The 23,713-nt window shown below is 57.1% G+C and overlaps 1 protein-coding gene across 5 annotated transcripts; it reads right to left on the bottom strand.

The window, feature by feature from the left end:
- Window positions 1-78: 78 nt before the first annotated feature.
- On the bottom strand, window positions 79-21,884 carry PPP6R1 (protein phosphatase 6 regulatory subunit 1). 5 transcript variants are annotated; one of them, XM_074316042.2, is made up of 25 exons: window positions 21,259-21,882; window positions 20,651-20,772; window positions 13,769-14,001; window positions 12,000-12,186; window positions 11,782-11,919; window positions 11,629-11,694; window positions 10,153-10,265; window positions 9,947-10,060; window positions 9,405-9,567; window positions 9,156-9,308; window positions 8,899-9,033; window positions 8,242-8,306; window positions 8,036-8,151; window positions 7,871-7,956; window positions 7,639-7,728; window positions 7,451-7,548; window positions 4,935-4,992; window positions 4,669-4,847; window positions 2,362-2,501; window positions 2,102-2,282; window positions 1,927-1,997; window positions 1,693-1,774; window positions 1,262-1,372; window positions 1,109-1,180; window positions 79-1,022 (listed from the first exon to the last, which is right to left on the bottom strand). In XM_074316042.2, the coding sequence occupies exons 3-25, from the start codon at window positions 13,993-13,995 to the stop codon at window positions 1,019-1,021; spliced, it is 2,649 nt and encodes an 882-aa protein (XP_074172143.1). In that variant the 5' UTR covers window positions 13,996-14,001; window positions 20,651-20,772; window positions 21,259-21,882; the 3' UTR covers window positions 79-1,018. The 5 variants fall into 5 exon arrangements, 4 of the variants coding, with proteins under 4 accessions (XP_074172143.1, XP_074172142.1, XP_074172144.1 ...); XM_074316041.2 differs by lacking the exon at window positions 20,651-20,772; XM_074316043.2 differs by lacking the exons at window positions 20,651-20,772; window positions 21,259-21,882 and adding an exon at window positions 17,691-18,678.
- Between the last annotated feature and the right edge of the window lie 1,829 nt (window positions 21,885-23,713).

The following is a 23,713-nucleotide window of genomic DNA, read 5'->3' as shown; positions in this document are numbered from 1 at the left end:
GGCGGAGGGAGGTGCGGGGACAGCTCAGGCCACCCCCCCGCCCCCCACATGTCCCAGAGCTCAAGGTCTGAACGGCAGGACTCTTAAACTGTCTGATTTATTCATAGTTGCAATATGAAATAGAAGCTCGGCACGGACACACAACACGCACGCCAGCCTGGGGACAGGGGGCTGGGACAAGGGCACTTGGCAGCTGGGCTGGACCCCAGACCCTTGAGCACAGGAGGGGGACCCCAGCCGGACCCCTGCCAGGCCCCCACGCTGGGGTCCATGGAGGCGCAAGGGTCTCATGAGTGTATCAGGGCCTCATGGGAAAGTCACTAGGGAGGCCCCCTTGGACTGGGACCCCCAGGTCCCAGACAGCCACCAGGCCAGGCAGAGGGTCCTTTAACTCCCAGCCTGGGGGAAAATGCAGGGTCCAGGGTGAGGGGCTGGGCAAAGGCACGGCCCCCACTCGGGCCCTCCCCTCCCAGGTGGACCTGAGCTGAAAGGCCGAGTGTGGGTGTGGGCGTTTGCACGGGGTGAGGGGGATGGGGAGGAAGGAGCATGGTGGGAGGAGAGGGTAGACTGTATCTTGGTAACCCCAATGAAGCCCCAGCTGGGCCAGGGTGATGGTCCAACCTCCCACCCTGCCTGCCCTGGGGTGTGGCTTCCTTCTGGCTCTCTTCCCACCCACTCTCTCCTCCCTCAATATATATATAATATATAATATAGGTCTCTCTCTCTCTCTCTCTCTCTCTCTCTCTCTCTCTCTCTCCCTCCCTCTCTCTCTCTCTCTCTACTGGACTCTATATCTTTATTCTAGGAGACAAAACTCCGTCATTTCTTTTCTCAGTGCAAATGGGGGGGGGGGGACCTGTCTCCCTGGCACCAGCCTCCTGGGAGTCCAGAGGAGAGAACGTGGTGGGTGGGGACGGGGTGATGGGACAACGGGCCATTGTGGGATCTGTCCTGCCCCTGCCCGGGCAGGGTCCACATGCAGGACGAAGATTTGGCTGCCACCACTGGGACCAGGCAGTTACCTAGGAACCGAGAGGGACACCCGAGTGAGAAGCTCGCCGGCCTACCCACCGCCCCTACCCCCAACCCCCTGGCCCCTGCCACTCACTGGGAGCCTGGGGACACTGGCCCTCCCGGGGCAGAGGTGTTGGGCATTGGAGGCAGCTGGAGGGCCTGGGCACTATCAGGAGAGAGGAACATGAGAGGTCAGTGCCTCCTCCCAAACCACCCCCCACTAGCTATAGGGCCTCTCCATGCTCACCTCTGGTTTTGGGGGAGCCGCAAGGGCTCTGGGCTCTTCTTCCCCTCCACGGTCGGCGGGGGCTGGTAGGCCCCAGGGGCTGGGACAGAGGTAGTAGGGTCTCTGGTTGCACTGAGGGGGGAGGTCAGTTGGGTTACCATCAGCTGTTTGCTGAGCATGGAAGGAAGGCACAGCCCAGGGCCTCACATCAAAAGACCCTGGGAGCTGTCCCAGGCAGGAGCTCAAGGTTGGCTGCGATGGGCTCCACACACTTCTGGCCTTCCTGGAAGCCTCTTTCCTGCCCCGGGGGCTGGGCTGGGGGCCCTGAGCTCCAGGATCCTGTATGGCTCCCATGTGGGCACAGGCACAGCCCTGGGGCAGGGACGACCCAAGGGCCAGACTCTATTCACCTCCCAACGCGGCCCCCCAGAAGCTGCTCCCCAGCCAGTCACCTGTCCAAGGACTTGGGGGCAGAGCTTGTCCCTCTGAGGGTGGCCTGGAGGTCCCCGAAGCTGACCAAGGCCCGACAGGGGGCTGTGCGGAGGAAAGAGGCCCAGAGACGTGAGACTTGGCAAGTCCTCCAAACTGGAGGTGTGTGCAAGGCCAGGGGACAGCAGGGGGAGGGCCGCAGGCGGGGGGGCAGTAGGCAGGAGGGCATGCTGGACGGACAGTGGGCAGGGGCTCACCCGAGGGCTCTGCTACTTTGCCGCCATCTGTGGCTTCCTGAGGTGCTGAGGTGGGTATGGGGTCCTGAGACCTGGGCGAGGAGAGAAACAGCCCAAGTGGGCAGCTGGGGTTAGCGCTGGAGCCTAAGGGAACCAGAACCGGGCTCCGCCTCCCGGTCCTGCCTCCTAGCCTCACCTGAGCTGCAGGGCGTTGGGGGCTGCAGGGTCGGCCCCGCTGGGGGCAGGGAGGTCCTGGGGCATGCAGAGGGGCCCCTGTGAAACAGGGGGCCCAGAGCACAGCTCTTTGTCCCCAGAGTCTTGGGGGCCAGCCAGGGCATTTGTAGGCACTGGGTCAAAGGTAGCTGTCCAGCTGGGGCCTGGTGTGGGGGCAAGAGTGAGCACAGCAGGCAGACACCCGCAAGCCCCCGACCACACCCTGCCTGCGTGTTCACCCACCCGGAGGCTGTGGGCCCGGGCTGGGGTAAGAGGAGGGCCCGGCCCCTCCACGAGCCACCCGGCTGTCTTCCTCGTCGTCTTCCTCGTCGTCCTCCTCCTCCTCTTCCTCCTCCTCCTCACTGTCTGTGCTGCCTCCACTCCTGCCCCCAGAAAGCAGCCATCAGCTGCTAAGCTGGGGCAGGGACAGAGTGGGAAGACACCCTGTCCCCACCTCCCGACCCTCCCAGAGCAGACCCCAGGGAGCAGTCTGTGAAGGAATCAACAGATGATAAAAACAGATCGGGGGGACACACACAGCAGGGAAACCCAGGGATGAACGGGTGAGGGCCTCCCTAGGCCCAGGGTGTGCCAAGATGCCCAGAGAGCATCCCACGACGGGCAGGCCAATGGGAAGCACGAGGGTCAGTGGAGAGTGCCACCGCCGGCATTACGGGTAGAAAGGCCCCGCCTCATCTCTCTCACAGGCCCTCCCGGCGCCTGAACCGCCCTCTCAGGGGGGCTGACTTGATGCTCTTCCCCCAACTACAAACTCGGGAGGACTTTTGTCACCACTGTATCCTCAGCTTAGAGCAGCACTGGCATGTGCAGCTGCTCCCAAAGCACTGCTGAGTGTTGACTAACACGTGACTCGAGACTATGGACAAAGTCCTACTGGCCTGCATGTCCCCCGATGGGGATGGTTGAGCAAATGCTGAACGCACCCTCCATTTGCCATGGGAGCAAATGGTGGAAAGGAGTACATCTTTTCTCACTGAAAATAAACTAAGACATTTGGCAAACAGGAGACAGAGGAGAGCTTCCCAATCCCGTGCACCACACCCACAACTAACACCACACTCGGTGGTGGAAACCGAACATTCACTGTTGGGACACTGGTGAAAGTAAAAAAGACCTAAAGACATGGAAACACATCCCATGTTCATGGATTAGGAGATGGAATATCATTAAATGGTACACTCCCAACCTGACCTACAGGTTCAAGGCCATCCCTCTCACAATCCCAGCCAGGTTCCTTATTGAAACTGACAAGCTGATCCTAAAATTCAGACGGAATCTCAAGGGAGCCCAGGGAGTCAACACAATCTTGAACAACGTGGCAGGACTCATACTTCCCAACTTCCAAACTTACTATAACACAACGGTGATCAAGACCAAGTAGTTCCGGCACAGACCGAGGAAACCCTCCACACACAGTCAATCGACTGCTGACAAGGGTGCCAAGACCATTCAGTGGGGGAAGGACAATCCTTCCCACAAGTGATGCTGGGACAGCGGCATTCCCACACGCAAAAGAATGAAGCTGGACCCCACTTCACACCACGTACAAAAAATTAGCTTGGAATGGATCAAACTTTAGATGTAAGAGCTAACACGATCAATTCTCAGAAGAAAACACAGGTGGATCACTGCCTTGGATTCCTCAATGACACACATTAAGTGCAATGAACTTGGTTAGTTCCATGATGGCACACCCACAGATGGCAGGTGAACATACCCACACCTACCAGAAGGATGAACCTCAAAGCAGAAGGGACAAAACTGATCTATATAGGACAAGATGTCAGCACAGCGTCACCCTGGGGAGGGTGGACAGTGGCCGGCAAGGGGGTACAGGGATGGTTCCACTGCCTCATCTGGCAAACGGAGGTCCATGGGGCCATACAGTCAGGATCCGTATACTCGCCTGCATACTTGTTACACATCGATTAAGAAGTTAAAACACTCTAATTCTCAAATCAGCAGCCAAGGGAACAAAGGACCAGAGTTGGGGACCCTGAGTTGTTCATGCTGGCAAAGCTATATGGCATGAACCCGTTCAGCCAGTGATTCTGGGGCCAGCCACTATTGAAGAAAAATAACGTTTGTACAAAGAGCTGGTCACGACTTACTGACATTTAGCCTGAGAGGGACTGACAATTATCATTTCTCCTTTTCCTGAAATTAGGGGGAAAGAGAGGCTGATGGGACCATCATACCATTTTGGGAACACCTGCACGAAAGCTAACACTGGGAGAGCAGAGTCAAGGGTGGAGGGACGGTACTGATTACAGATGCACCTGCATCAAGCCATACCTGAAGGAGGTGCCAAGTTTTCTGGCCATACACAAGCCGTTACCCATTCCTTTTGTAGTTTAACTCACCTGAATTGGGTTTCTATCACTCAAAATTAAAAGTGCCTAAACCAATACTCACATCGCATTCCCCGTCTGTTTCTCATTCACTTGAGCTGGTGAAAACTGTTTCATTGGGGGCCCTGCAGCCCCGCTGTGCTAGGGAGCCTAGAAATGGAGTCAGGAGGGGACTTACCGCAGGCATGGGGGCTGGCCCAGGCGGGTCCCCCTGGCAAGCTGGCCGCTCTGCCAGGCACCATCCTCCCCGTCGGACTCCCCAGAACCCTGGCCCTCTTCCTCCTCCTCTTCTTCCTCCTCGTCATCAAACTGCTGGATCCGGTCCTTGTAACATATCTCGAGCAGGTTGGCATTGGGCTGCAGGGTGCAGGGGTAGGAGGGAGGGTGGGTAGGGCTGCACTGCCTGTGCCCCCTTCCCCCACCAGAGGACAGGGCAGCACTCACGTTCTCATCGTCAGCGTTGAGGGAGAAGGTGATATTGGCTGTCTTGTCGAAAGGCGCGCTAGGAGAGAAAGCACAAGAGCAGTGAGGTGAGGCACGTGGGGCACCCACTGGCTAAAACTTATCTGTACCCTGAGTCAACACTCGCAGCACAGTCGTCATTTGTGCAGTTTGTAGAGCGGTGAAGACACACATGTTCCCAGCTGAGGTCCCACACTCCGCCCTCCTGTCTCAGCCCCTGCACAGGGATATCCAAGGGGACTGTGTGCAGCAGGAACCCACAGCCCCGCTGGCCCCATGGGTTGCAGTGGGTGTGAATCCCAACTCTGGCACCAGCTAGTGGGGTGACCCCAGGCAGGTCACTTAACACTTTTGAACCTTGTTTTCTCTGTTGTGAGATAAAGGAAACAGACTCTACCTGGACTACTTGTTTGCAGGATTTGAGATTACAATCTGGGTGAGAGATTCACACACAGGTATGAACTTCCCTTAGAAGTGGTGGTTCAGCATTAGCAGCCACAGCGAGAAACAAGAATGGAATGTAGGACCAGCCTGGGCCTCATTTTCCTAAGGACCCAGCTAACTGAGCCCCATCTGCAATCTGTCACTGTCGTCAACAAGGCTGCGTTAAACATTCTCCTATATCCTTCTTTGCTCAATTCTCTGTGCTTTCAAAAAGCCTCATAGAAGTTCAATTCCTGGAGTAAGGACTAAATCCACACATTTTAAATACTGACACAAACTGCTGCAAAGAATTTGTCGATTATGCTCCCACCAGCAGACTAAGCAACTTTTCAACAGCCTACTACTTGTTTTGTTTGCATCCTTTCCCCATTTCCTCTCCTGGGCTGTTGGTCTTCCTCCTGTTCCGTGGTGAAAATGCTGACTATCCCCAGGGCTCATGTTCTGCCCCACGTGTTAGGGAGACTTCCTAGGCTCTCTGGGAAGTCATCTTTTCAATTCAGGAAATATTTTACCACCAAGGTCAAGGGACAAATACAAGTCAACAGATCCTGAGTGCTGACTGAGTGCCGGTTTTCCCGCGCTTCCTTTCCACTGCCTCCAATAAGGCAGGTATTCCTGTCTCCTCTCAAACACACAGAAACAGAGCACACACACAGCACAGCTGGTTGGGTGGGCCGCTGACTCAGGCAGAGCAGCACCTTCAGCCCTGATTATAAATATATTAACCCATTTTCCAATCTAGAATGCTTCACGTTTTTTGTTTTTGTTTTACATTTTACATTTAAAGTTTGAAATTTGTCTTGACAGAGTAACAGTTCTGTCCAAAATTGCAGCTGTTCATCCCAACGCTATTCACTGAGCAGTCCATCACCCCACTAGGATGGGGCCGGGGCCCCCCTTGGGCTGCGTCTTCCCCAGGTGTCTCGGGCCTCTGAGACAGACCGGGCACTATGCAGGCAGACCAGCAAACACAATCTCACATCTACATCCAAAGAACCTCTGTCCAGCCATGGGCACGACAGGCCACAGCTGACCCTCACTGTACTGCAAAGGGTTGCTGACCAGCATATGCTCCGTCTCCCTAGCTGTAAAGGGGCTCCCAAGCCCTGAGCAAAGGCTGGTCGTGGGCATGTAATGGGTAATACCGAAATGGGCCCAGCACGCTGCCACAAGTTGTCCTTTTCATCAGGTATCCCCCCAAAACTCAGTCACAGCTGCAGCCCTTCCTGCCTATCCCTGGGTCCAACCCTGGGCACCCCATCTGGCCCCTTCTCCATCTGCTTCCCCACGGCCCATCTCAGGGCATCACAGGCTCATTCTTCAAAAGTAATCTCTTCTGCTCAGTGGACATGAGGCACAACTCGCTGTTCCCAGGCACTTCCTGAAAGCAGGCTCCCTAAGCCCCAAGATACACACGGGGAGACCCAAGCCTGGTGGTGTAAGAACCAGGCTCAGAATGGAGGCCCCTGAGCAGCTGGGTGGTGCCCCCCACGGTCACGGCAGCCGCTCCACTCCTGTCCCTGGCCGTGTCCCCTGCACTGACTCAAGTTGTCTGCCCTTCCCTTCGCTGTCTGCCTGGTGCTGTCACAAGGTTGCTTGCACAACTTATAAAACGTTAGTAAACTTGAATTTTCTTCTCTGACTATAAAAGCAACAGATGCTTATGGCAGAAAGTTCAGAAAATAAAGAAAAAAGTTCATGACTAAACCACCAGAAGTGACGATGCTAAAATGTGGCTGCACAACAAATACAAATAAGCAAAACTGGTCGCTGAAAAAAAACACCTCATGTCACCCCAGGCCTCTGGAGGGGAGAGGGGTGGCTCCGGCCCCTAGGGCTGTCCTGCCTCTGCAAGGGCCCATCTCACACACTCCCCATGACCCAGGACCCCCATCTACCTGGGGGCTGGTGAGCCCCCAGGGAGGAAGGAGAGGGGCCCAAGGTCTGCAGCCCTCCTCCAGGCTGAGCCCGAGCGGGTACTGGGCAGGAGGTGAGGACACCAGGGAGGACACGGGAAGGACGGCAGGTGGCCTCACACAGAGGGGCACACTCACTTCACGCTTTCTTCCTGCTCCCCAAACTCCTCATCGTTAAAGCCGAAGTGGTCAATGAAGGCTGAGGTCATGCGCTGCATCTGGAAGTCCATGAAGGCCTGGGAGGTGGAGCAAGGCGCTGCGGTCAGGGTTGGGGGGTCAGGGTGGGGGGGCAGGCAGGGCAGGATCCTGCTGCCCCACAGCCCCACCTGCTGCAGCACGGCCTCCTCGGGGAAGTTGAACTCCTTGAGCCTGTCGTCCTCGTCATCACTGGAGGAGTGCAGGTGGTGGGTGTTCACCTGGTGGGCGGGCGGTGGGGAATCAGGGCCTGTTAGAGCCCCCAACAAGGCCCGGGGCAAGGACCGGGCTGTGGGGACGGGAAGGCTGCAACTGGAGCGAGAAGAGATGGAGCAGCAGAGGCGGGCACAGCGGGGGCCTCACCAGGTCCACCATGTTCTTCTTGTTGGTCTCGGCCAGGGCTCCCGACACGAAGGCCTCCCACTGCTCCTGCTGCTCCCCTGGAAGCTCTGCTCAATGGGGGAACGAGGACATGAGGCGACCCAAAGCCTCCAGCACGCCCACCACCCAAGCGAGTCCCCGTCTCACCCTTCAGCAGCTGTCCCAGCTGCTCGGCATTGGGCCCCTTCTCTGTGTTCTGCACCAAGGCATTGGCCACTCTGGTCAGGTGACCCATGTAGCCTTTCCGAGGGCCCCCTGCAGACCTGGAAGAGAGGAGAGGCTGCAGCTGCACACAAGTGGCCTCACCCCCCCCCCCCACCCTCCCCACAGCAGAAAAGCCAGGGGACACTCACTGTACACGGTCATTCTCTTCCCAGGATGTCAGGATGCGCTCCACCAGGCGACACTGCTGCAACAGCTACGGGAAGCATGACAGCCACATGGGGATGGGGCCACATGGGGATGGGGACCAGCTAAGGGTGTCACCCGTCCCAGCCAGCCAGGCCTCAGACTCCAGACAAGGGAGGGACAGAGGCGGCTCCACCACCTTGGCTAGGCACCTGAGCCTCTGCTCTTCCCACAAATACATAGCGCATCCTTGTTCCCTGCTCCCCAGAAAGGTCCTTGGCCTGTGTAGCTCCCGCTCTATCCGGACAACAAACCCCAAAGGCACCCTGCCTGCCTCCCACTCCTAGTCTGACATCCCCTCTGAACAGTTCCTCCCTGAGGCCCCAGCTATACCCAGGGAGGTGCTCCCACCCACTGTGGTGGCTGGCACGCCAGGACAGTTCTTCCCTCTGTCCCCCAGGACACATGCTACCTCCTGAAGTCACCATTTCCACTCACCTCCCCACACACCACCCTCTATTTCTCCCAGACATGACCTAAGAGCAAGGCTGAACCTCCAGCCCCCAGGATGTGGTCACCCACCAAGTACTGGCTGCAGGACAGGCGAGGGACATAGCTGGGGCAGAACCCACCCCAGGGGGTACCCGGGAGCCCCCGCTCACATGTTTCACGACGGGGTTCGGGGCAGGGGTCTCGAGGCTGCTATCGGAAGGGGGCCCGGCGCTCAGCATGGCGCTGACACACACCTCCACTTGGGTGTGGAGGAAGTTGTTGAACACATAGTGGAAGAAGAGATCCTGGGGAGGGGACACAGGCTGGTGCCAAGAGGCCCTGCCCCTGACCCCACCCCACCCTGGCCAGTAGCCACGCCCCATCCCTGAGCCCACCCCACACTGCCCAGTAGCCCTGCCAAGCGCACCAGCATGGTGTTGGGCACGTCGAGTGCCAGAAGCTCCTGGGTCAGGGCCACGTCATTGGTGCTCAAGGCGCTGGCCAACAGCTTGACCACATGCAGCCGCGTGTTGCCCAGTGGTGGGGCCAGGGTGCCCCACGTTGTGCACAGTGGCTCCAGCTGCAGGCACAGGGGAGGCATGGTTCCCAGCTCAGTGCTGCTGGGGACCAAGGAGTGAACCTCCCTGCCACCTGTTCTCTGGCCCACATGGCCCACCTGGGGCGGCTCGAGTAGGAGCTGGTGGAAGCGGCCAAGCCGAGGACGCAAGGCGTGCAGGGTGCCCATGCTGGACACGGTGCTGTCCACGGTCGCCTGGGTCAGCAGCTCCAGCTGCCCGTCTACACTGCTGAAGAAGTTGTTCACGGTCATGGACTCGGACCTGCAGCGGGGGTGGGATTAAGGGCTGAGTGAGCTGCCTGGCTCATGTGCATGTGCGTGCGCATAGAACAGATCTGCAAGGGAGTGAGAAGCTGCTCCCAGCCAGGAGGCAAGGGTGAGGACTGAGAGAGGAGGCAGCTCGGTGGGGGTGGGTCCCTGGGGACCCTGGGGCAGAGGTCCCGCTGTGCGGTGGGCAGTACCCCACCCAAGGGGCCCGATTCCAACAGCCAGCTTGAAGCTACGGGTGGTTGACTTGGTCTCAGTTTCCTTGGCTGCCAGACAGAAATGGAAGGACTCCTCTCCAGGTCTGGAATGACCACCTTGAAGGGTGGTCATGTCCCCTGAACAGCACAGACCACCCAGGGAGGTCACCCCCTCACCGTGGCCTCCTTGGCTCCAGAAGAGTCAGCAGCACCTGGATCCCGCTGACGAGGACAGATGGGCTCAGCTCCCCTTCCAGCATGTTGCTCAGCAGCTGCTCGATCGTCTCCTGCCTGGGACGCAGGAGGGTTAGGGTGAAGGTCCTGGGCCCCAGAGCTCCAGAACAGCTTCCCTCCCGGGACTGGCATGCCCCCCGCAAACCCACTTCTCCAGGGTGGCCAGCAGCTGATCGGGCTCCGGGCTGTCCTGGACTTGGATCATCTGGTCCCGGCTCAGGCGGATGATGTCACACAGGGACTGGGACGCATTGGAATGTTGCTGGGGAGGTGGACAGAGAGCTGAGGACCCCAGCCAGGCCCTCCAAGGCATGGTATCGGTACCCCCCCACACCATGAGCTGACCACTTGACCCCAGCCTTTAGGGACAGGTGAAGAGGGTAGCACAGGCAGAGACACAAGTGCCAAGGGAGGGAGCCTGAGGCACTAAACACTGGGAGGGGAAAAAAGGGAAACCAAGGAAGGTTTCTTTGGGAATAGGAGACATCACACAGAAACACTGCACCATTCACAAGAGCCACCGTTTACATTCACAACTGGTGAACAGATAAGCAATCCTGGTCTGTCCACAAGTGGAACGTTCCTCAGCCTTAGAAAGGGACAAAACACCAACATTCTACAACATGGATACACACAACACAGTGCTAAGGCAAAGAGGCCAGTCACAGAAGACCACTCACTGTGCAATTCCCTGTATACGAAAAGCCCAGAAGAGGCAAACCCAGGGACAGAAAGCAGACTGGTGGCTGTCATGGACTGGGGGACCAGCAGGGGAGAGGGAGTGACAGCTAATGGGCCCAGGGTTTCCTTTTGGAGGGATGAAAAATATTCTAAAATAAATGTGGTGACGGTTGCACAACTCTGTAAATATACTAAAAGCCACTGAAACCCCATAAATGGGTAGGCTGCATAGTACATAAACTCATTTTCAATAAAGCTGTCACCAAACAGAAAACGCGAGAGAAGCATGAACAGAGTGCTGAGTCCAACGCAACAGGCAGCTGCCAGGGCTCCCCACGCAGACCCCAGACCCATCCAGTCGTGGGCTGCACCTCAGAGCCCATCAGAGGTGTCCCACCACCTGGCTCACAGTGGGTGCCCTCGTCCCGCTGCCACAAAGGTCTGGATGGTCATCACCCTCCCGGGACATGGGCTGGCTGGGTGCTGGGTGCTGACTACCTGCGCCTGTGAGCCGGAGGACAGCCAAGGCCCCACAAGCTGCCGGTGAGGACGCAGGACCTCCAGGTGGATTCTCTGAAGGACAAGCAGGGCTTGTCCAGGCACAAGAGATGGAAGGAGCAACAGGCCACAGAGCCAGTGCCAGAGGGATAGAGGGTGAGGGGCCCTGGGAAGGACAGCAGCGAGAGCGCCAGGGCAGAGCCTGTGTCAGGGGACTCTCACCAGACCCCTGATTCCTCAAGGGAGAATGGGCTAACTTCCTGGCTCAATGGAAACTTCCTGTGTGTAAAACCCCTTTTCTGTTCTTCTGTGTCCCCTCTGAGCCCTGAGGGTGAGTGACTGGGAGGGAGTGCGCTCGCTTCCTGGTGCTCCCTTTTCTCATCAATTCGGCTGAGGGGAGGAGGCCCTCATGGCTGGGAGCAGCAGGTGGATGGGGGGGGCCTCACATTGTCATCTTTCGATGGGTGGATCTGCTCGATGAGCCGCTGGACAATCTTCTCCTCATTGAGCCACTGGGAGGGAGAAAGAAGGCGGGGCTACGCTCACTGACCCCGCCCCGGCCCCGGCCCCACCCCCCACCCAGGCGTGCTGCTGCTTACATTGACCACCTCCTGCCTCAGTTGGGGCCGCTCCACGCATGTGAGGAGGCGCAGCAGCAAGTCCATGATGGCTGAGGTGCCGATGTGCTGCAGCAGCAGGTCCACGAAGTCGTCCTTCTTCCGCAGGAAGGACACGAGCTGGGGGCACAGGCGTGTCAGGTAGAGGCCCTGGGCCACAGCCGCCCACCCGCACGATGGCCCCAGGAGCGCCGCCGCACCTGGTCCGTCTTGCGGTTGATGAGTACCCCCATGACCTTGCTGAAGAAGCTGGCCAGCAGCGGGTTGAGGCAGCCGTCGCTCTGCAGGAAGCCATACAGCCGGTTCAGCAGCGACTCATCAGCACCCAGGGCGTCGTTGATCTGGGGCACATCTGAAGTCAGGATCTCGCAGGCCACGCTGGGGTACCTGGGCAGGGTGGAGTGGGGGCTGTCAGTTCCAGAAAACCAGGCAGATGCGGGGGAGGGCCAGCAGAGCCGCCCTCATCTCCCTGTACCCACCCCCATCAGAACTTCCCCCAAAGCAACATCCACCCTCCTGAGCCTGGACCCCCACCACCAAGCCTGTCCCTCTACCTCCAGGACATCCACCTGCCCGTCCCCGGGGCCCTGCCCCAGCCCAAACCACAGTCACAGCCCCCTTCTCAGCCTGTCCCAGGCCCAGCCCGGCCTCACCCCTCACCGCCTCCTGCACACACGCATGCCCAGCCCAGCAGGCCTCCCAGGGTCCCAAGTGTCCGACCACAACCTGCTCCAGGTGCCCTGTGAACTAACTGTAGGGGCCCTGTGTGCCTCATCCCTGGGTCCTTGGGCAGGGACACCAGGGGCCAGGAAGGCACAGGTGTCAAAATGGAGGGTCCCTCACTCAGTGTCTCTGCTGCTATGAGACAGAGCCCTGTTCTGGACATGCTCAAGGGAGGGGAGGCAGTGGGGGAGGGAGACAGACAGACGTGGGGACAGGTATCTAACATATAGGTGGACATCAGGAGGCACGGAGTACTCCCTGCTGATCCTGCCAGGTATGCCAGGTCCCGCACCAACCTCACCAAACCCCCACTTTACAAAGGACAAACGGGCAGCCCTCACCCACGCTCCATCTAGACAGGAGGGCGGGGCAGAGGGTGGCACCAGGGAACCGGGAAAGAGGACGGACAGGAAGAAAGCCCATGTGCAGTATAGACAATGCAGGGCCCGAGAAGGGCAGCGGAGCCCAGGGCAGATGAAAGCCCCCAGCTATGGAAACAATTCCAATTGCACCCCCAACAGAGCCCTGCCAGCCTCACCCCCAGCACACCCCAGGGCCCTAAGCACCCGAGTGATGGGGGTTGGATGGGGGGGTGGGAGAGAAGGATAGGAGAGGATGGTGACCACCTATGGCCTGTGCCAACTCTGCCCACAGCTGTGCCTTGTGTTCCTGGCACACTAGGAACCGTGTGGGCACAGGTAGGCCTCTTGCCGCTCATTCTCCAAAAAGGGAAACTTACAAGAGAATTACAGGCAAAAAGACTCTGTCTGGAATTAGGGAACTTGCTTTAGATCACACCAGGGCCTGCAGGCCGTCCCATGGTGTCATCCTGGCTGTGACACTGTGCTGCTATATTTTGCAAAATGTCACCAGTGGAGGAAACCAGGCAGTGCACAGGGAACTCTGTGTTCTCTCTCACAACTGCATGTGATTCTACAGTCATCTCAACAAAAATCCAACTGAATAAAACACCATGAAAAAGAAGTTGGGGGTGGGGTGGGGCCCAGATGCTGCCCCTTCGGGCCCAGTGCAGCCCCCATGGTGCTTGTCCTACTCGTCCCTCCACTGGATGTTGTCTGCAAAACCCCATTAAGAAAAACGTTTTTAAAAAGCTGTATCAGGAGCTATTTGTAGCACAGGCTATGAGGTCTGCACCCAGTGGCCTGGCTTCTCCCTGCCTCGGTTTCCTCATCCCCACAAGGGAATCAGTGACATCAACAGGGTGCCAGAACGGGGTGGGGCTCACTTGTAGCGCAGCCGCTCCTCGCCGCTGGCTGGCGGCTCCTGGGTGACCCAAGCCACCATGGCCAGCAGGTGCGGTGGCTGCAGCAGGAAGTCCAGCAGCTTGCGGTTGACGACCTTGCACTCCTGCAACACGTCCTCCTCATCCAGCAGCTCGGGCAGGCTCAGGTCCTCCCGCTCCAGCAGCGCATCCAGGTGCGAGCTTGTGTGCAAGTCAAACTTCCAAAACATGGCGCCCTGTGGGCAGGGGCTGTCACACACCGGCCCTACCCAGCAAGCACCAGACCCTGCTGTCTCCCTCAGCTGCCTCTGATGCAGACCCGCGGTCCAGGGGATCACTTTACACCTGAGGCCAGCTGTCCTGCCCATCCCTTGTTCCCCAGGTCCAGAAAAGGCCCCTGGGTGTGGACCAAGAACAGGGCCTTTGAAGGAGAGACCCGATCCTGTACACTGAGCGACCACAAACCCCTGTACACAAAGGCCTGTCCCCACATCTGGGCAGGGACACCCTGGGACAGGGCTGGGGCCATGTTCACCCGGGAACCTCTGCCATGAAACTCGCTTCAATCGGTATTAGCCAAACAAATGCAAGTGCCCCAGGGTGGCCAGCACACAGCTGCCATCCGGCCCAGAAAATTACCACGTGGTGCAGGGTGTAGGGTGGTGGCAGGCAGAGGGAAGTCTGTGCTGTTGCCTGGATCACACTCTCTCTCTCACACACACACACCATCCCCACCCATGGCCCAGGACAGAGAAGAGGGAAATAGGGGTGGCTCCCAGAACAGCCACCGAACAGGGCCCAAAAGAACCAGGCAGATGGGTAAGCAGCTCAGTGGGGTGGACGGGCCAGCTCCCACCACCTGAAGGGTGGCATCCTGGCTCCAAGGCTGACACTCAAGCCCCTGTATGCCTGACTGTGGCCCGGCCCCCAGCATTGGTGCTGACCTGGCTCAGAGGCATCTTGTGTGGAGCGCCCACTGGGTGCCAGGCAGGTCTGAGCCCCTATGCACAGACTCAGTTGCCCCTGAGGAGCCTGCAGGGACCCCAGTCCAGACCACCAGCTACAGACCTGCCCTGTGTTTGTGCCAGGCTCCCAGGCCTTTGGTCCCCATGCTGAGTCCACCATGCACTGGGCGCTATGCCCACACCCCCTCCAAGGGGCTGTCGTCATTCCATCACACAGTGGGCAAACCACACCCAGGGCAACTGAGGGATCCACTGCACTGCACAGGCACTGACCAGAGTGCACACTTGTCACCTGCCTCGTGAAGACCACCTGGGGCACAGGCCACTGCAGACAGACCGAGAGGCTACGATGCCACTCCTGGGTACCTCCCAGATCGGCAGACACCAGTCTCTCTCCTACAACACTCTCAGTCTTCTCTGTCCCACGCCACTGCGGCCATGGAGAGCACCCCAGCCACAGACGGAGCAGCAACCCAGGGAGAATGATGCTGATTCAGAAAGTGGCTGGGGCTGGGGCTAAGGAACCTGCAGGTGCAGGTGACAGGCCTCTGAGCCTGTCCCATCGCCGCACCACCACACCCAGTTCTCCTTTCCAGCCTCCACAGGCGCCTCATTCACCTCAGCTGTCCTCCCCACCCAGGATCACCTCCTGCCCATGACCAGGAACAAGGAGCTCTAAATCCACAACAATCCTGAGGGCACTCGTGTCGCTTCCTAAGCCCTGCCCAAGCACACCTGCAGGCGAAATGGAGGAACAGCCCTGTGCTCAGGGACAGCCGGGGGGGACAGCCCTATCCTACCACACGCAGGGACTCACCCCAGCCACCCCGCCGCCCCCCAACTTGGGCCATTTTTCTGAGACAAATTTGAGCACCTCATGTTTGTTCATTCCAGGCCAAAACCCAGTGATGACCTCTCCAAGTCTCCGCTTTCAAGGTCCCAAGGGCGCTCGCCCACCTCCAGTTCCGGGACATGTGTACCAACCCACCCAGCATGTACACTGTCACAGTAACGACACACGTGCAGTACACACGCCCTGACTGGATGACGGAACTGCACAGAAGTTCCTCGCCAGGCTGCCGTGAGCACCCAGGGACAGAACATAGCACAGAACCTGGCACTCGAAACATGCTCAGCAATGTTAGCTGAAAGACACCTCGCCTGCAAACAAACCACCTTTCACCAGGCACTGCCCGAGGCGGGAGGCTGCCAGAGCTGTCCGGGGAAAGGGAGTGGTGCCCATCCCGCCTCCAGCCATATTCAGAGGCTCCCTAAACCACAACCCCAAGGTGGGGCGGGCTGCACTAGGGGTGGAGTGAACTACAGCTCCCAAAGGAAACCAACCAGCAGCCCCCTCTGCAAGAGCACGGCCACCCTTCACATGCAGGCAACCCCTACTTGTGCCCAGAGCCTAGACCTCCTTGAGGGACCCTTCCACACATCCTACCCCATATGATGACAAGTCTGCAACAGGGCCCATGCCACAGGTGAGAAAAGGAAGGCTCAGCAGAGGTGATACACCAGCCCCAAGGCGCTGATGGCCCAGGGACGGACTTCCTGAACTGGGTGGACCTGGGACCAGAGTCATCGCAAGGGGCAGCCACCGCCTGGGGCCACAAAAGGCAGGGACCTGGAAGTGGTAAGATCACCACGTGTTTCTACATCGGAGACTTTCTCATGGCAAAAAGGAGTAGTACTAGAGAAGCCAAAAGGCCACCCAAGTGGAGTGAGTAAAGCAGTCACCAAGGATCACAGGCCATATGACTCCATCCACATCAAATGTCCAGTAAGAAAAAACTACAGGGACAGAAAGTACATTAGTGATTTTCAGGAGCTGGGAGAGATGGGAAAGGAGAATATGGGTTTTCCTTTTGGGAAAGGATGTTCTTAAAGAGCCACCCAAAACTTCTAAAGTCAATTATACACAACTTTATTTATTATACTTCAGCTGAAAATATCCATTGTCGTGAAGAGCGCACAGCTCTGTGACTACTAGAAACTACTGAATCACGCACTGTAACTAGGTGAATCGTGCAGTGTGTGAATTACATCTCAACAAAAACTGTTACCAAAACAAAACCAGAGCTATCTGAGTGCCATGCCGGGGCCAGGCCCAGGCCTCGCTCCAAGTCCCCATCACCACTCACCCCAAGCTGACAAGGCGCCAGCTGCCCACCGAGCTGAAGCACATGAAAGGTCCGCCCTGGGGAGCCTTCCCAGGTGGCCCCTCTGAAAATCAGGAGGCTGCAAGGCCCAGATGCAATCGAGTGGTGGTCGGTACCTTACACATATCACTTGTCAAGCTCTACACAGAACGAAGATGCAGATATAGAACTAGAAAAAAAGAACACACTAAAAAGAGGAAAAGAGAAAACAACATTCCTGGCCATAAACTCAATTCACTGTAGCTCCAAGTCCTGTGGGTCAACCTCACATTCTCACTTAATGCAAGTTGCGGAAACCCTGGGGATAGGACAGGTGGTTTCCTTCTCACTCTAACGGCATGAACCTAGGCTAGGCAGCTGGCACCCCAGACCCGTTTCCAGTCTGTGAAATGGGGGCACAGCCCACCAGGAAGGCCCATGCTGTGAGGAAAGCTGGGTCAGGCAGGTGACAGGCATGTGCTCAGCAGGTTTTGGTCCCTTCCTGTCTGTCCCTGAAACCATGCCGAAGCCCGGATACTTCTAGTAGGAGGGAAGGAGACCGCCATACACTGGGTGACGGTGCTAAAAACAGAACAGTAAGACAGAAAGACTCTGCCCGTTTGCCTGAGTGATTCAAATATGCTGGTGGGCACTACATACCCCGCCACCCCCACCCTTCGCAACTTTTAGCAAACTTCAAGAAAACGGAAGTGACTACCACTGGTTTTTAGAAACTGGTTGAAAACCAAGACTAGCTGCAAACGGAAGAAGGGGAAACTGTAAATGAGAAAGGAAGCCATTAAAAACAAACAGCACCTGTCCATCCGCCAGCTCTGCACCATGGCCTTGCGCTCTCGCTTTGCTGTGCTCTTAGGCCTCCCCGCCTGGGCTCAGACAGGGCCTGCCTGCAGCTCCCACAGAGCAGTCCCCACTGTCACTGCTGCTGCCACCACCCGTCCAAACAGCTCCGCCTGCCGGGGAGTCCTGGGATGATCCTTTATCTGCCACCCCTTCCTGTTTGCCTTGGCCCCAAAGTGCCCGGAAGTGGAGGTCAAGGGCGCAGAGGCCTCTGGGAGGGCCTCCAAGGTGGCCACCTGAGCTGCTCTGAGGCTCAGCAGAGTATCCAGCGTTGGGAGAAACCATCTGGAGCCTGGTGACTGCTGCCACCCTCAACCATCACACACCACCAACCGTTCTAATGTGACACAGGCAAGGTGAATCCCAGGATGGGAGAGAACCCCCGGCTCTCAGCCATGGCAGGGGCATTTCGGAGGATGGCGAGACCACCTCCCTCCAACCCACTGTTAGCTCTCAGCTAAATCTGGAAAGGGGGTAAGGGACTTCAGATTCCAAGGACAGGAAGATGGGGACAGGAGTGTGTGAGTATGTGTGTGTATGTGTGTCCACAAAACCCAATAAGGTAGGCGGTGGAAGAAGGGGTCATTGAGGCCACACAGGACGACAGGCTGGGACCTTTCTGTGACTCAGGAAAACTGTGTGGGGGGGTACCCAGTTAGAGTCACCTCAGGTGCCTCTCCCTCTGACCGTAGACCACATTCCCCTAAGGGAGGTGGCCATGCTGGTCCATCCCCAGGGGAATGAAGTAATTTGGAAATAAAAGACTGGGGACACCTGGCCAAGGACTGAGGAGGTGCCCAAAAGCTCACAATCAGGATGGTCTCCTGGATGGGCCATGGGTTCAAAGGAAAAAAGGAAAAGAACAACAAACAGATTTTGAAATGGCCCTTGGTGCAGAGTAAGTGTTACAGGTGATCCAGTCAAAAAGGCCTGGGTTCCAGTCCTACCTGTCCAAACTGAAATCTCTAGAGACCTAACCCCACGAAGCCTGAACTCCTCACCTGTGAGACACCTCATGGTGATGGGAAGACCACATTTCCCATGGGAAGGTCCATAAAACTGACATTCAAAGGGAAAACTGGGGCTCAGCCTCAAAAGGAAGGTGTGTCCTTAGCCCCAGTGCAGAGCCTGCCCACGAGTCCGGGAGCCCAGAAACACCAGGAAGGCTTCTCATTCTCACCAACGCTTCTAGGTCTCTCTCACCTCATCTCTTGCTGCCACCCGCATGGCGCTCAACACTCCCGCCACACCTGACTGCTCCTCTGCGCCCTCACCTCTGCCCTGGCTCGCTGCTCCCTCTGCCTTCCTCCAGCCCTTCGAGCCTGACTAGCTCCTCCTGGGTCCTTCAGGCTTCAGTGCAGACACCACTTCCTCCAGAGAGCCTCCCTGACTGCGTTAGGGGCCTACTCCACACTTCCACAGCTTCCGCGGTCACCGGGTGACAGCATCTGAGGGCTCTGTGACAGCATTTGCCTGTTTAGTCACCTGCCTCTCCCTGCCAGATGGCCACTTCCCAGGACCTAGCATAAGGTCAGGCCCACAGCTAGAGGTACTAGTTGAATGAATGAAAACTGAAGGTCATTTGGCCACAGGTCCTGAAGAAAAGTTGTAGGGGATGGGGGGGAATGAGCATTCTCCTCCAATGGAAACAGTAGATGACCCAACAAAAAGTACCAAAAACAAGTCAAAATACACAACACACAGCCACTCACAGGTAGTAACAGAGCAGACAAGCCAAAATTACATCACACCCAAGCAAGAGACCAGTGTCCCCACCACAGCCCCACTGACACAGTCTGACACACTGTCCCGGGGACCATCTTGTGCACTGTAGGGTGCTGAGCAGTGTCCCTGGTCTCTACTCACCAGGTGCCAGTAGCATCCCCCAAGTTGTGACCAAAAAATGTCTGCAGCCATTATCAAACTTCCCCTAGGGGACACAATCACCCCCAGCTGAATAGGTAACCCCAAACCAAATACTAACCTTAAAAGCTGCTGATTCTGGAGCACTTCCTGTGCCCTGCAGACTGCTCCAGGCTCCTATAAACAGCGCACTGAAGCCCCAGAACCAGCCTGAGAGGAGCCCGATGTCAACGCTACTTTATACCCCACTGGGATTTCCTTATGACTCTGAACACCATACCACAACTGACAACCCATCTTCCTTTAAACCAGGGGTGTTAAAACTGCGGCCCGCAGGCCAACTGCGACCCGCAATCCATTGTTAATTGGCCCGCAACAAATTCCAAAAATATATTTAGTTTACTTAAATAACCAGGTGAGGCAATACGTACTTCACCTCGAGTGAGTTGCCTGGCTGTTTGTGTATTTTACTGCATATGGTCCTTGATGAAAAACGTTGAAAAAAGTTTGGACACCCCTGCTTTAGACAAACACCTTGCCTTTTGGGCTGATGATAATACAGTAACATTTGCATCCTTAGCAGAGCTGTACAGTAGTGTATTAGAGCAATCAAGAAAGACCCACCAAGAAGGTCACCCTCAAGAGCCTAGACAAGCAGCACCCCCAAGGTGTCAGGCCACTCCCTCCCAATACACTGCACTCTGAGCGCACACCTGCTCCTGGGTTCCCACCTTCACATATTTGCACGTGCTGTTCCTTCCACCCAGAAGGCCCTTCTTCCCCCCCCCCACCATGTCAACTCCTACTCATCCTTCCTAGACAGAAAACGCCACCAGCTGAGCCAGTCTCACCAGTCCCTCCTCAGCCGTGGGGCCTTCCATAGCACCCTGACTTACCTCTATCACACCACCAGTATTGTGACTGACTGGCTCTGCCTTTGTCTCCCAGGGCTGGTCCCTCCCTCCCTCAGTGCCCAGCACCAGGCTCCCTGCCCTGCCCTCAGGAGGCCTCATCTCACAGAATAAGACTCAGTGGTGGCTGCTCCACAGAAGTACCTCCCAAAGCCCAGCTCACAAGAAGCCAGGGACACGGGGCGGGAGAGCCTGGTCAGGGTGAAGGGAAGCCCCACTCCTCCAGTCGTCCTGAGTCCAAGGATGACAGTCAGAGGCCATGGAATCTAGGATGGCAGGTGACAGGGACAGAAGGGTAAGGGGTGTCCAAGGGAACGGTCCGTGAGGAGGAAAAAATGAGGGTGGGTGGAGGGCAGAGGAGTAAGGAGTAAGGAGTAAGGAGACAGGAGGAGGTGGGGGTGTGTAGAGAGGAGACTGGGGAAGGTGGGCTAGGGGAGGGAAGGCCAAGGGAGACACACTAAAAGACGGAAGGAGAGCCCATGGAAGGAGGTGGGGTGGTAGTGGGCGGGCGTACGGGCCTGAAAGGGGAGGAATGGGGTGAGCTGGAGTTATAGAGACTTGGGAGATTGAAGGGAAAGACTAAGAAACGTAAGAGACTGCGGAGACAGAAAGACGGGGGCTGATGGGGAGAAACCCCAGGGAGGAGAGGAAGGGTCCGAAGAAGGGCTGGGGAGACTCGACGGGTTCCGAGACGAGGCTCCGGGGAACCAGGGGCGCCCGGCCTTGGGGAGGGCGCCAGGGCGGCCGCTCACCTGCGTCGGGGGGCGGCGGCTCCTCGCACTCGAGGCTCATCGGGGCGCCCCCCCCGCCCCGCTGCCGGCGGATCCGGCCCTGCTCAGGGGCCCGGTACGTGGGGGCGGGGGGGGCGGTGTGTAACGCTGGCGCAGACGCTGGGGCCGGGGCTCGCGCACGCGTTCTCGGGCCTACGTAGGGGAAGGCCCTCGCGCGCCGAGTTCCAGAGTTCGGGGGTCCGCGCCGGCTGGATGCGGGCGGGGGTCCAAGACTGCCGGTGATGTGGGTGCGAGTCCCGACTCGGGGCTGAAGGAAGTCAGCGGGGTCGCGAGGCCCGCACAGGCTCTCAGCGGGGAAGCCGCCCCAGTCTCCTGCGGCCAGCGCCCCGCTGCAAAGCAAAGGCCGGTCGGGGAAAACGTCCTCCACAGTCCGAACAGGCCGCAGTGCTGAGCGGAGGCCCACAGAAGCCAAGGGCTACTTCCTCCACACAACCCCCTCCCCACGTCGGCTGGGTTTCCCGGTGTTGCAATCGGATTCAAGGCCTCCGAAGCCCGGCTACCGTCCGCCACTATCCCACAATCCCCATAGCGCAGGGACACGCAGGAGACGCCGCCCTCCTGCCGTCGTCTCGGTGCGCGGAGGCCGCGCGCCCGAGCTCGGCAGTGCGCGTGCGCCTGGGGCCGGCCGCTCCCGACCCCGCCCACCCGGAACACCTCCTCTTGCCCCTCCCCCTTCCCCTCCCCCTCCCCCCTCTTCCTCCTCCGGTACGCTTGCGCCGGTTGGTGCCAACGGTCTCCCCAAATAAACCCAGACAACCCAATGGGCAGGCGCCACTGCACACCCGGTAGCATTGCTGTAAGACTCCGGAAGAGTTCTTGCTCCAGAATTTCTCTTCCTACTCGCTTCTGGCGGAATTTATTCGTTATTCTGTCTCCTCTAATCACATTCAGGCTTTGGCTCCAGAGTCGAGCTCCTGGGGAATTCATGCCGGGTTTCTCTCCAATGAGGGCCAGGCGCTTGTGTCCCCGGGGGTTCTTTCCCGACATCATCTCTGTGCCTCAGGCTGACTTCAATCCCACCACCAGACCTTTGCCCAGGCAGTGTCTTTACTACAGACATTTGCTGCTCAAAGAATTCTCTTACAACATCGACTGAAAGGGTTCTCCCACACCGTGTATCAATATTCATTAAGTTTCCATATGTCTCTGGGCCTCAGTTTCCCCAACTTTCATAGTTCCCCTTTGCCCATATTACAGGCCAATAAGGATAAGACAAATAAGTGGATGTAAAGATTTAGCTTTTATTTTTTAACCTTCAGTGTTACCTTTTTCATTTCGGGGACATTTTATTGAATAATGTCTGAGTATATTTTCCTGTTCTAGATGCTTGTTCTCTATTTCAAGGATGCCAATTATGCATTTGTCCTTCACATCTGTTAGCTTCTCTTTAATTGCTTTAATCTTTCTCATTTCCTCCTGCATTCACTGATTACCATGGCTGTAATTTGATTGTTCAGCCATGTCTCTTCTGGTCCTTGCTATTTCCAGTGTATTTGTTGTACATGATTTTTTTTTGGTCCTTGTATCAGGTAGCGACTGTTGTGTGACAGATAACCATAATAACCTCAGAGGCATGTATAATGTTTGCAGCTTGGAGCTGCAGATGTGAAGGTTGGCAAGCCGAGGCCTGTGTTTGCCCAGTGTTGTCTGTGACCAGATGGGCAAGACTGTCAATACTGAGATGAAATAGCAAGACTAAAGCCACTTCCTCTGATTGGCTCTGATAGTAATAAAGGTGGCAATTGATCTCCGATTCTCAGATCCTATAGATACCTTTCAGTTTATCCTGAATTTGGGAAGAGGGGTGAAAGTAATTGGTCCCTACAAAATCCCAAGTACAAGTAAATTCCACACGAGAAAAATTAGTCTGGCATCAAACAGAGCTAAGAAACCAGGATACAGGACGTAGGAGTACAGCTTCGGAATTAACCCAGGTCTGAATACTGCCTGTGTGAACTTGGCCACAAATTAACGATCTTGGGCGCAGCTTCTTGGTCTGAAAAACAATGGTCAGGCCTCTTGGTTGCAAAGGAAGAAACCTTTAGCTAAACTGAAAAGCAACTTACTAAAGGGGGTGAGGCAGTCCCTCTCCCTGCCCCACCATCTCGGAGATGGCTAGAGAGAAGGCTCGGTGCTTTGCACTCCAAGAATGCCAAGCACAGGCTTATCCGGAGCACACAGACTGGCCTCTACCACCTGTGCAGACAGGCCCGCCAGACCTCTCCGTGCACCTGCTCCCTTCTCTATTACTAGCTCCCCAGCAAGCCATGCAGCGGGCTCTGATTGGTGGGGCTGAAGTCACATGATGTACACCTGCACAGGATGCTGGGAAAGAACATGGTTTCCGCCTTAGAGCAGGTGGCGTGGACGTCTAATGTGGGGGATTCCTCAAACCAAGGAGAAATCAGAGGTGATG

Source organism: Rhinolophus sinicus, chromosome 8 (genome assembly GCF_057876585.1).
Source record: "Rhinolophus sinicus isolate RSI-liver-muscle chromosome 8, RSI-T2T, whole genome shotgun sequence".
Classification (NCBI taxonomy): domain Eukaryota; kingdom Metazoa; phylum Chordata; class Mammalia; order Chiroptera; family Rhinolophidae; genus Rhinolophus; species Rhinolophus sinicus.
This window is presented reverse-complemented; position numbering and strand designations above follow the sequence as displayed.

Excerpts from the sequence above, each read along its gene's own strand:
- PPP6R1 (XM_074316042.2), bottom strand. The coding sequence starts at position 13,995 with ATGTTTTGGAAGTTTGACTTGCACACAAGCTCGCACCTGGATGCGCTG. Across the intron at positions 10,061-10,152 it reads CTGCTGGCCACCCTGGAGAA|GCAGGAGACGATCGAGCAGC; the intron begins GTGGGTTTGCGG and ends CCTGCGTCCCAG. Across the intron at positions 7,549-7,638 it reads AGGAGGCCGTGCTGCAGCAG|GCCTTCATGGACTTCCAGAT; the intron begins GTGGGGCTGTGG and ends TCCACCTCCCAG.